The following is a 12,143-nucleotide window of genomic DNA, read 5'->3' as shown; positions in this document are numbered from 1 at the left end:
TCAGACCGGAGCGAGGCATCCAAGTGTTGCCGTTTCTATTTCTCTTGGGCTATCCTACTTCTGAGGATTTTATTGCACAACTATTCTGCTCCGGCTGTGTTATCACGATGGTGTCACTACCATCGATATTGCATTTCACTGTGGTAACACAATTGGGCAGCTATTCTGCTGCGGCTGCATTATCATGATGGTGTCACAACTATCAATATTGCATTTTACTGCGGTAACATAATTGCGCAGATTCACCAATTGTGTGAATCGTCCTTGGGCACAAGTTGATGGGAAACATCAGATGGGAGTGAGGCGTCAAAGTGTTGATGTTTCTCTTTTTCTTGGGCTATCCTACTTCTGAGGACTTTATTGCACAACTATTCTGCTCCGGCTGTGATATCACGATGGTGTCACGACTATCAGTATTGCATTTTACTGCGGTAACACAATAGCGCAGATTCACCAATTGTGTGAATCGTCCTTGGGCATAAATTGATGGGAAACGTCATATGAAAGCAAGGTGTCAAAGTGTTGACGTTTCTATTTTCGTTGGGCTATCCTGCTTCTGAGGACTTTATTGCACAGCTATTCTGCTGCGGCTGCATTATCACGATGGTGTCACGACTATCAATATTGCATTTTACTGCGGTAACACAATAGCGCAGATTCACCAATTGTGTGAATCGTACTTGGGCATAAATTGATGGGAAATGTCAGATGAGTGCGATGCGTCCAAGTGTTGGTGTTTCTATTTTCCTTGGTCTGTCCTACTTCCGAGGACTCTGGGTGGCCGATGTTTGCCCATGCCTGCTCTAGAACCTCCAGCACTATTCTGTGGTCAACTTCTGGTGGTGGTTGGCATTGGAAGACCTAGGGAAAGTCCATAAGATGACACAACTCAGACAGTAATATGTTAGCGAGTGTGTATAGCGGAACCAGCAGCGTCCAGTTAACACCATGTGCAAAAGACTCAGACCAGGCAGAGGAATTAAAAGAACAAAGAAAAACTTTACTTGTTGAGTTGAAGTCAAATAAACAGTTCAGCGATCTTACAATGTCCTTGTAGTTGCATAGGATCAATAACTAATCAATCAGCATTCAATATACCCAGCATAGCATATTTAAACTGCTACTTGACCGTAGCTAGAGAGCCTGTCTTTTCTGTGCTCTCCCTGCAAGCCAAGATTCCCAACTGACAAACCCAGCCATCTGCCAGCAAACCGATACATTGTTTGAGGCATGGCTTGCCTCTGCAAAAGCTCAGCTCCCTTTTTGCAGAGATCTTTTGCAAGCAACTTTGCAAGAATTTCTTTACACACACACACACACATAGCAATTTGGCGCAATATAATGCACTTGTATATTCAGTAAATGCATACCTGTTCAACGCCCGGTACCTATGCTAGTTGATCGGTATCTATGCAATGCCGAAAGAGTTCATGTTTGGACTTGAGTATCTCCAAAGAATCCAAAATAGGGAACGCTTCTGGAATGCCACTGAAAGTGGCCCAATCAGTGACAAAAAACCAGAAATTAGGATAAATTATATTCTAGTAATTATATTCTAGTACTGTAGTTATTTTCCTCTGCAGTCATAATCGATGAACATTTCATTCGTTTGTCTGGATGAAGCTCTAGCAGGAATTGGGGTTTCGTCCAGGCTCTCCATCTTGTCTGCTCGCTGGCAACCCCAACGCCTTCCTCTTCCAGCGCTTTCCTTCTTCCCCTCCCGACCACATTCAAGCACCAGCTGCTCTATCTTCTTCGTCCTTTCTCTTTCCACCATCGGCTTTTGACAACCAGACGTACCAGCGAGACTTCTCTTTGGCTCGCTGACTTCTCTCTCCTTGTGCCGGCGGCGAGATAAGCGGCCTGCCATACATCACCGTCGGAATAGCGCAGTGGCGAGATCCTGGCTGCATCCGTCATTACCTTTATCGGCTGAGCCTTTTTGGAGCGGTTCTGAAACTTCCCAATGTGCCTCGGATCACGGACAGGTTGATAATATCCCAACACAGCTCATTGGGATGCGAATGACGTCGCCGTGCAATAATATCCTGATCGCCATCCTTTTCCAAATGGACCCCTGTAGCTTTTCCGCCAGAGGAAATCCCGACCCGTTCGTCGAGGCCTTTGCCCCCCGCCGTGCCTTCCTCTCTGATCGGATTTGTTCGGAAAGAACCTCAGACGTCCCCCACTAGCCAGCTCTGTCGAAATCGCTTAGGATAATGTCGCCAACGGGTTTGCGTGCGGGTTCGCTCTGCGGAGAAAACCGGTCCTGAAAGGCTGTGTGCCCAAGTTGTGGCAAGTTGTTAAGTAAAAGTAAATGTTTTCCCCGACATTAAGTCTAGTTGGGTCCGACTCTGGGGGGGTTGGTGCTCATCTCTATTTCTAAGCCGAAGAGCCGTAATAATAATAATAATAATAATAATAATAATAATAATAATAATAATAATAATAATAATAATAAATAGTGTCCAACGTGTGATCCAATACAACAGCCAGCAGAGTGTCTGCTGTGGACTCACCTTGTGTTTCAAATAATAATAATAATAATAATAATAATAATAATAATAATAATAATAAGTGTCCGATGTGTGATCTAATACAACAGCCAGCAGAGTGTCTGCTGCGGACTCATCTTGTGTTTCAAATAATAATAATAATAATAATAATAATAATAATAATAATAATAATAATAGTGTCCGATGTATGATCCAATACAACAGCCAGCAGAGTGTCTGCTGTGGACACATCTTCTGTTTCAAATAATAATAATAATAATAATAATAATAATAATAAGAAGAAGAAGAAGAAGAAGAAGAAGAAGACTGTGGTCAGTAAAGAATATGAAATGAAAGCCAGCATATCTATCTTGTTTGCTGTGTCATAATAAAATAATAATAATAATAGTGTCCGATGTGTGATCTAATACAACAGCCAGCAGAGTGTCTGCTGTGGACTCATCTTGTGTTTCAAATAATAATAATAATAATAATAATAATAATAATAGTAATAGTGTCTGACGTATGATCCAATTCAACAGCCAGCAGAATGTCTGCTGTGGACTCATCTTGTTGTGTTTCAAATAATAATAATAATAACAATAATGTCCAAAATGTGATCCAATACAATAGCCAGCAGAGTGTCTGCTGTGGACCCATCTTGTTGTGTTTCTAATAATAATAATAATAATAATAATAATAATAATAATAATAATAATAATAGTGTCCAACGTGTGATCTAATACAACAGCCAGCAGAGTATCTGCTGTGGACTCATCTTGTTGTGTTTCTAATAATAATAATAATAATAATAATAATAATAATAATAATAATAATAATAATAGTGTCCAACGTGTGATCTAATACAACAGCCAGCAGAGTGTCTGCTGTGGACTCATCTTGTTGTGTTTCTAATAATAATAATAATAATAATAGTAATAGTGTCTGACGTATGATCCAATTCAACAGCCAGCAGAATGTCTGCTGTGGACTCATCTTGTTGTGTTTCAAATAATAATATTAATAACAATAATGTCCAAAATGTGATCCAATACAATAGCCAGCAGAGTGTCTGCTGTGGACCCATCTTGTTGTGTTTCTAATAATAATAATAATAATAATAATAATAATAATAATAATAATAATAGTGTCCAACGTGTGATCTAATACAACAGCCAGCAGAGTGTCTGCTGTGGACTCATCTTGTTGTGTTTCTAATAATAATAATAATAATAATAATAATAATAATAATAATAATAGTGTCCAACGTGTGATCTAATACAACAGCCAGCAGAGTGTCTGCTGTGGACTCATCTTGTTGTGTTTCTAATAATAATAATAATAATAATAATAATAATAATAATAATAATAATAATAATAATAGTGTCCAACGTGTGATCTAATACAACGGCCAGCAGAGTGTCTGCTGTGGACTCATCTTGTTGTGTTTCAAATAATAATAATAATAATAATAATAATAATAATAATAATAATAATACCCTAATAATAAAAATTCTCAAGGCAAACAGGTCACAGCAAACTGTATCCAAACACTATTGTTTTAATTTTAAGCACCGCATTCTTCCATCCCACGGAAAACTCTGATAAGAACACAATTGCTTTGATTTTAAGGACAGCTGCTCAAAACTGTCACGCTGCAGAACTTGCTGATCGGAAGGTCAGCGGTTCGAATCTGTGCAGTGGGGTGAGCTCCCGCTGTTAGCACCAACATAAGTAAAGGTTTTCCCCTGACGTTAAGTCCAGTCGTGTCCGACTCTGGGGGTTGGTGCTCATCTCCATTTCTAAGCCAACGAGCCGGCATTGTCCATAGACGTCTCCAAGGTCATGTGGCCATTGGCATGACGGCATGGAGTGCCGCTACCTTCCCGCTGGAGCAGTACCTATTGATCTACTCACATTGGTATGTTTACGAACGGCTAGCTTGGCAGAATTGATTCCACCAAATTTAACACCCATTTTCTTTTCGTCCTTCCAGTTCCTCTGCTTGAAGAACATCCGGACCTTCCTCAAGGTGTGTCACGACAAATTCGGCCTCCGCAACAGCGACCTCTTCGACCCCTTCGACCTTTTCGACGTGCGAGATTTCGGAAAAGTGAGTGGCTTTTTTCTTAGAGACCAAACGCATGCATTTCCCTGCCTTGTATAACTTGCTTACACATGTCGGTTTGTTGACTTTGCATTACGATCGTCCTTCCGCTCGAGTAGCTTTGACGTTTTGTGACTTTGTTTGACATGATTTTTAAAAGGAAACTCCAATGACTCTATCGTACATTCCTTTGGACTGTGGTCAGATTCCTATTGAGGCAGCCTAGAGTTGTATTGGCCTTTTTTGTTGTCGCGTCACACTTTGTGAACTGGAGCTTCTTGGTCTGGGTGTTGTGTTCACATTTGGACATATTGAGTATTTGTGACAAATACAGTAGAGTCTCACTTATCCAACTTATCATTGATAACATTGATTATGAAAAGGCAGACTGCGTTGGATAATCCAGAACATTGTATAAGCGAATGTTGGATAAGTGAGATTCTTCTTTAATATGAAATAATTACTGGGATAGAATAATGCAGAACAATATAATCTCTAAAACCAGGACAGTAAATAAACAGGGGAATTCCACACAGGAAACAATCAGGGCCAGCTAACACCTCCCAACAAAGTATTCCCATCATCAAAGTCTGGCAAATCCTGTTTTCTCAGGGCCACAGACAGTAGAAGCACATAAAATATCGCAAACAACACCACTCTGAAAACAAGGGAATTCCAAACAGGAAAGAATCAGGGCCAGCTAACACCTCCCAACAAAGTATTCCCATCATCAAAGTCTGGAAAATCCTCAGTTTTCTCAGGGCCACAGACAGTAGAAGCACATAAAATATCGCAAACAACACCACTCTGAAAACAAGGGAATTCCAGACAGGAAACAATCAGGGCCAGCTAACACCTCCCAACAAAGTATTCCCATCATCAAAGTCTGGCAAATCCTGTTTTCTCAGGGCCACAGACAGTAGAAGCACATAAAATATCGCAAACAACATCACTCTGAAAACAAGGGTATTCCAGACAGGAAACAATCAGGGCCAGCTAACACCTCCCAACAAAGTATTCCCATCATCAAAGTCTGGCAAATCCTGTTTTCTCAGGGCCACAGACAGTAGAGGCACGTAAAATATCACAAACAACACCACTCTGAAAACAAGGGAATTCCAGACAGGAAACAATCAGGGCCAGCTAACACCTCCCAACAAAAAATTCACTCAGGAAGGAAACAACCAGGCTTTAAAGGTGCAAGGCCATTACATCCTAATCATTTTTCCTAATTGCAGCATTCATACTTGCCTCCAACAAACAAAAAAAACCAATCAGAAATATTGTATATTCACAACCTTTAGGAAATAATATCCCCTGATGGCGCAGCGTGTTAAAGCGCTGAGCTGCTGAACTTCTGGACCGAAAGGCCACAGGTTTGAATTGGGGGAGCGGAGAGAGCCCCCACTGTTAGCCCCAGCTTCTGCAAACCCAGAAGTTCGAAAACATGCAAATGTGAGTGGATCAATAGGTACTGCTCCGGCGGGAAGGTAACACCGCTCCATGCAGTCATCCCACATGACCTTGGAGGAGTCTACGGACAACGCCGGCTCTTCGGCTTAGAAATGGAGATGAGCACCAACCCCCAGAGTAAGACACGACTGGACAATGTCTGGGGAAAACCTTTACCCTTGACCTTAACTACCACCAATTCCTCAATACTTTATTTCCCAGACCACCAGACTTCGCCACAGCAACGTGTGGCCGGGCACAGCTAGTTACAACATAATATTACTGCATATTGAACTACTTTTTCTGTCAAATTTGTTGTATAACATGATGTCTTGGTGCTTAATTTGTAAAATCATAACCTAATTTGATGTTTAATAGGCTTTTCCTTAATCCCTCCTTATTATCCAAGATATTCGCTTATCCAAGCTTCTGTTTAGCTTGGATAAGTGAGACTCTCCTGTACTTTGAGCATGAGTTTTAGGGAAGGAAGGCAAGGCCCTTTAAGCAGGGTTTCTCGGGAAATGATGCAAAATTGCAATGTCGAAGCTAATGGCAGCGGCGACATAAAAGCCACGGCCTCGCGTACTCTTTAATTTGGGAGCGTAATGAGACGTGGTGAGTGCGTATAAATATGGGCGCAGGGACTTTCTTGAGTCCAAGAGTCTGGGTTTCTTTCTCTTCGTTCAAACCGCTCGTAAACATCGTATAAAGGCCTCCTTTATCGCCGTCCCCCCTCCTCGGTCCTCCTCTCCTTTTGAACTTGCCGGGAAGAGGTTTTAAGACTTTAAGACATTTTAATGACTCCGCAGATTTGGAGCGAAATCCTGGAAAGGGAGGTTGAGTCACCGGAGGAGTCGGCAAGAAAAGAAATGATTGACTCAACTTCTGCAACAACTCAGCCCTCGAAAGAATGCCTTTTGTTGAGATCCTTGTGCTGATATGCGCGTCTGACATACATTTCATAGCAGCCTACAGTTCAAAGGGACCTCAAAGGCCATCCAGTCCAACCCCGTAAAAATACACAATGCAATCCCTCCCGACAGATGGCCATAGAAGTTCGTAAAAATTAATGGAAGTGCCTGACATACATTTCATAGCAGCCTAGAGTTCAAAGGGACCCCAAAGGCCATCCAGTCCAACCCCATAAAGGAATACACAATGCAATCCCTCCCGACAGATGGCCATACAAGTTCGTGAAAATTAATGGAAGTGCCTGACATACATTTCATAGCAGCCTAGAGTTCAAAGGGACCCCAAAGACCATCCAGTCCAACCCCATAAATGAATACACAATGCAATCCCTCCCAACAGATGGCCATACAAGTTCTTTAATGGGACCCAAAAGGCTATCCAGTCCAAACCCCATAAAATACGCAATGCGACCCCTCTCGACAGATGGCCATCCAACTTCTTGAAAATTATTGGGAGGGACCCAAAAGGTCATCCAGTCCAACCCCATAAAAGAATACACAATGCGACCCCTCCCGACAGATGGCCATACAAGTTTTTGAAAAGTTGGTAGGGACCCAAAAGGTCATCCAGTCCAACCTATTAAAAGAATACACAATGTGATCCTTCCCAACAGATGGTCATCCAAGTTCTTAAAAACTATTAAAATCCTAGAGTTTGAAGGTATCTCAAAGGCCATTGAGTCTAACCCATAAAAGAATACACAATGCAACCCCTACCGACAGATGGCCATCCAAGTTCTTGAAAACTATTAAAATTCTAATTCGAAGGTACCCCTAAGGCTATCCAGTCCAACCCCATAAAATACGCAATGCGACCCCTCTCGACAGATGGCCATCCAACGTCTTGAAAATTAATAGAATCTTAGTTGGAAGGGACACCAAAGGCCATCAAGTCCAACCCCATAAAAGAATACACAATGCGACCCCTCCCGACAGATGGTCATCCAAGTTCTTGAAAACTATTAAAATCCTGGAGTTTGAAGGGATCTCAAAGGCCATCCAGTCCAAGCCTATAAAGGAATACACAATGCAACCCCTCCCAACAGATGGCCATCCAACTTCTTGAAAATTAATAGAATCCTAGTTGGAAGGGACTTCAAAGGCCATCCAGTCCAACCCCATAAAATACACAATGCAACCCCTCCTGACAGATGGCCATAAAAGTTTTTGAAAACTTAGAATCCTAGAGTTTGAAGGGACCCAAAAGGCTATCCAGTCCAACCCCATAAAACAATATGCAATGTGACCCCTCCCAACAGATGGCCATCCAACTTCTTGAAAAGTTGGAAGAGACCCAAAGGCCACCCAGTCCTACCCCATCATTAAATCCCTCCTGACAGATGGCCACCAAGACTCTTCTGTAATCATCCATTATGTCTTGAATGTTTCCATCTTGAAAGTCCATAAGAGCGTAGATCCCTATAGTTGCATGCAAGAGCATCCTGAGTGTGTTTCTTGGGCTCTTGTTCCGGCTGTGCTTCCTCCGGCTGTCTGTTTGCAGCAAGAGGCGGGAGAGAGAAAATGACACAACCCAGGAATGTTGTTAATTGGAAATGGCAGAGGTTGGCAAACAAAGCCGGCTTCCCGCCTCCGCTTCCACCCAGCGCTCATCCCTCGGCAGAGTAAACAACTTGCTGGAGTCTCTTGGAGCACTTGCTTCCTCAGGAAGGTCAAAGCGATCCAGCATTTATTATTATTATTATTATTATTATTATTATTATTATTATTATTATTATCAACACAACGACGTTGTATGGCATAGCAAACAAGACAGACATGCTGGATTTCGTTTCGCAAAACCACAAGTCGAACACTTCCCAAGTGTCTAGGACTGTGTGATGTATTTTCTGATGATGTGTGCAGATCCCAGTAGGGTGGCCTTTTGCAGTTGGCAGATGGTGATTTTGTAAATGTCTATTGTTTCCAATGCCGGCTGAGATCTTTTGGCACAGCACCCAGTGTGCCCATCACCACCGGGACCACCTGTACTGGTTTCTGCCAGAGTCTTTGAAGTTCAATCTTGAGGTCCTGATAGCGGCTGAGTTTTTCCTGTTGTTTTTCATCTATGCGACTGTCACCTGGGATGGAAACATCAATGATCCAAACCTTGTTCTTTTCCACAACTGTGATGTCTGGTGTGTTGTGTTCCAGAACTTTGTCAGTCTGGATTCGGAAGTCCCACAGTATCTTTGCATGTTCATTTTCCAATACTTTTGCAGGTTTGTGATCCCACCAGTTCTTTGCTGCTGGGAGGTCGTACTTGAGGCATAAGTTCCAATGAATCATTTGGGCCACATGGTTGTGCCTCTGTTTGTAGTCTGTCTGTGCGATTTTCTTACAGCAGCTGAGGATATGATCCATGGTTTTGTCGGTTTCCTTGCACAGTCTGCATTTTGGGTCATCAGCTGATTTTTCGATCTTGGCCTGAATGGCCTTTGTCCTGATGTCTTGCTCCTGGGCTGCAAGGATCAGGCCTTCTGTCTCCTTCTTCAGGGTCCCATTCGTGAGCCAGAGCCAGGTCTTCTCCTTATCAGCTTTTCCTTATTATTATTATTATTATTATTATTATTATTATTATTATTATTATTATTATTTTATTATGTCACAGCAAACAAGATAGACATGCTGGATTTCGTATCACAAAATCACAAGTCGAACACTTCCCAAGTGTCTAGGACTCTGTGATGTATTATTATTAATATTATTATTATTATTATTTATTTAACACAGCAAACAAGATAGATATGCTGGATTTCGTATCACAAAATCACAAGTCGAACACTTCCCAAGTGTCTAGGACTGTGTGATGCCATAAAACCGAATGCATGCATTTTTTTCTTTTCCAAACCAAGACAGTGGAGCAGAACTTCTGCTTTTGCACAGTTCAGCGAACACATGAATCTGTTGCCCTTTTTTTTGCGTGTGCAAGTGTCGACTTTTGAGTGTCTTCAACTGGAAACATCTGTGCCGGGGCTTGCACCTGCCGGCCCGTTTTGAGTCAGCTTCTCGGAATGGAATTGCACTTTGAAAAAAAAAAAATCAGATTCAACTAAAAATTGCTGATGAAACCTTTACCTCTGCCGTGACCTTGTTTCGAAGGAGATTAAGCCCCGCGGTCGCCGGATTACGCCCAAAGTCCCTTGATTTAATTCATCCCATTGCCAGACGGATAATAGAGAGACCCTTTGGGCTTCACAAACTGACTTCTCCGGTGCATCTACACAGTCCGATTAATGCAGTTTCCCCCACTTTTAAACTGCCACGGCTCAATGCTATGCAACTTTAGAAGTTGTAGTTTGGCAAGGCACCGGCACTCTTGGTCAGGGGTTCCTTTCTCCTTCATTTTTCTACTTTGGTGGGGTTCAAATGACTCTTTGATTGTAAGGTGAACTATAAATCCCAGCAACTACAACTCCCAAATGTCAAGGTCTATTTTCCCCAAACTCCACCAGTGTTCACATTTGGGCATATTGTGTATTTGTGCCAAGTTTGGTCCAGATCCATCATTGTTTGGAGTCTACAGTGCTCTCTGGATGTAGGTGAACTATAACTCCCAAACTGAAGGTCAATGCCCACCAAAGCCTTCCAGTATTTCCTGTTGGTCATGGGAGTTCTTTGTGCCAAGTTTGGTTCAATTCCATCAATGATTCCAATGAATCATTTGGCCCACATAGTTGTGCCTCTGTTTGTAGTCTGTCTGTGCGATTTTCTTGCAGCAGCTGAGGATATGATCCATGGTTTCATCGGTTTCCTTGCACAGTCTGCATTTTGGGTCATCAGCTGATTTTTTGATCTTGGCCTGAATGGCCTTTGTCCTGATGTCTTGCTCCTGGGCTGCAAGGATCAGGCCTTCTGTCTCCTTCTTCAGGGTCCCATTCGTGAGCCAGAGCCAGGTCTTCTCCTTATCAGCTTTTCCTTCAATTTTATCAAGGAAATTTCCATGCAATGTTTTGTGGTGCCAGCTGTCAGCTCTAGTTTGTAGTGCGGTTTTCTTGTACTGGTTTTTTGTCTGCTGTGCTTTCTGTCTCCTTCTTCAGGGTCCCATTTGTGAGCCAGAGCCAGGTCTTCTCCTTATCAGCTTTTCCTTCAATTTTATCAAGGAAATTTCCATGCAATGTTTTGTGGTGCCAGCTGTCAGCTCTAGTTTGTAGTGCGGTTTTCTTGTACTGGTTTTTTGTCTGCTGTGCTTTCTGTCTCCTTCTTCAGGGTCCCATTCGTGAGCCAGAGCCAGGTCTTCTCCTTATCAGCTTTTCCTTCAATTTTATCAAGGAAATTTCCATGCAATGTTTTGTGGTGCCAGCTGTCAGCTCTAGTTTGTAGTGCGGTTTTCTTGTACTGGTTTTTTGTCTGCTGTGCTTTCTGTCTCCTTCTTCAGGGTCCCATTTGTGAGCCAGAGCCAGGTCTTCTCCTTATCAGCTTTTCCTTCAATTTTATCAAGGAAATTTCCATGCAATGTTTTGTGGTGCCAGCTGTCAGCTCTAGTTTGTAGTGCGGTTTTCTTGTACTTATTTTTTGTCTGCTGTGCTTTGAGGAGTTTCTGATTTTTGACTTCAATCAAATTATTATTATTATTATTATTATTATTATTATTATTATTATTATTATTATTCGGATAGCTTTTGATTCCTAAGTTTTAGGCACAGGCCACCTTCATGTATTGGATATCTCTTCGTAAGTACAAATTTAACAATTTTTTAATATAACTTACAAAACTTCTGATTATTATTTTTTTTGCACAAGCCTCGTAAATGCCATTGGGCATATGTCGGAAAGGGAAAGGCAAAGCTACCCGCAGGCTGTCTGTGTGCGTTTGGTGCTCTGCTGTTTGTCAAATCAGTTTGGCGTAAAGCGATCAGACGACACACGTGTACATTTTCCTTCGAAATGATATGAGACGGTGCATCTTGCCAACCACATTCCCCTTCAGGGCCCGGATCCCTTCCGCCTTGTGATTCTAACCTCGATTTTTGTGCCTTGGGGCCGCAAAGAATGAGCCTTGGTTCTCTTCGTCATTACGGCTGGCCCCGAGACATCCCTGTGGCGAAACCCACAGCCAAAGGGAACGATGGGAGTCGGAAGAAACTGTTCTCCATGCAGTTGATGCATGGACTGAGCAAT

General features: G+C 42.3%; 1 protein-coding gene across 4 annotated transcripts in view; it reads left to right on the top strand.

Annotated features, from left to right (window-relative positions):
• The window catches only part of vav2 (vav guanine nucleotide exchange factor 2), a 130,830-nt gene that overhangs the window by 21,789 nt on the left and 96,898 nt on the right, over nucleotides 1-12,143 (top strand). For all 4 annotated transcript variants that reach the window (XM_062959697.1, XM_062959698.1, XM_062959699.1 and 1 more), the window contains exon 2: nucleotides 4,492-4,608. In XM_062959697.1, the coding sequence (XP_062815767.1) occupies nucleotides 4,492-4,608 (117 nt within the window). The remainder of the gene's footprint in view (nucleotides 1-4,491; nucleotides 4,609-12,143) is intronic.

Source organism: Anolis carolinensis, unplaced genomic scaffold, assembly GCF_035594765.1.
Source record: "Anolis carolinensis isolate JA03-04 unplaced genomic scaffold, rAnoCar3.1.pri scaffold_7, whole genome shotgun sequence".
In the NCBI taxonomy this organism is placed as follows: domain Eukaryota; kingdom Metazoa; phylum Chordata; class Lepidosauria; order Squamata; family Dactyloidae; genus Anolis; species Anolis carolinensis.
This window is presented reverse-complemented; position numbering and strand designations above follow the sequence as displayed.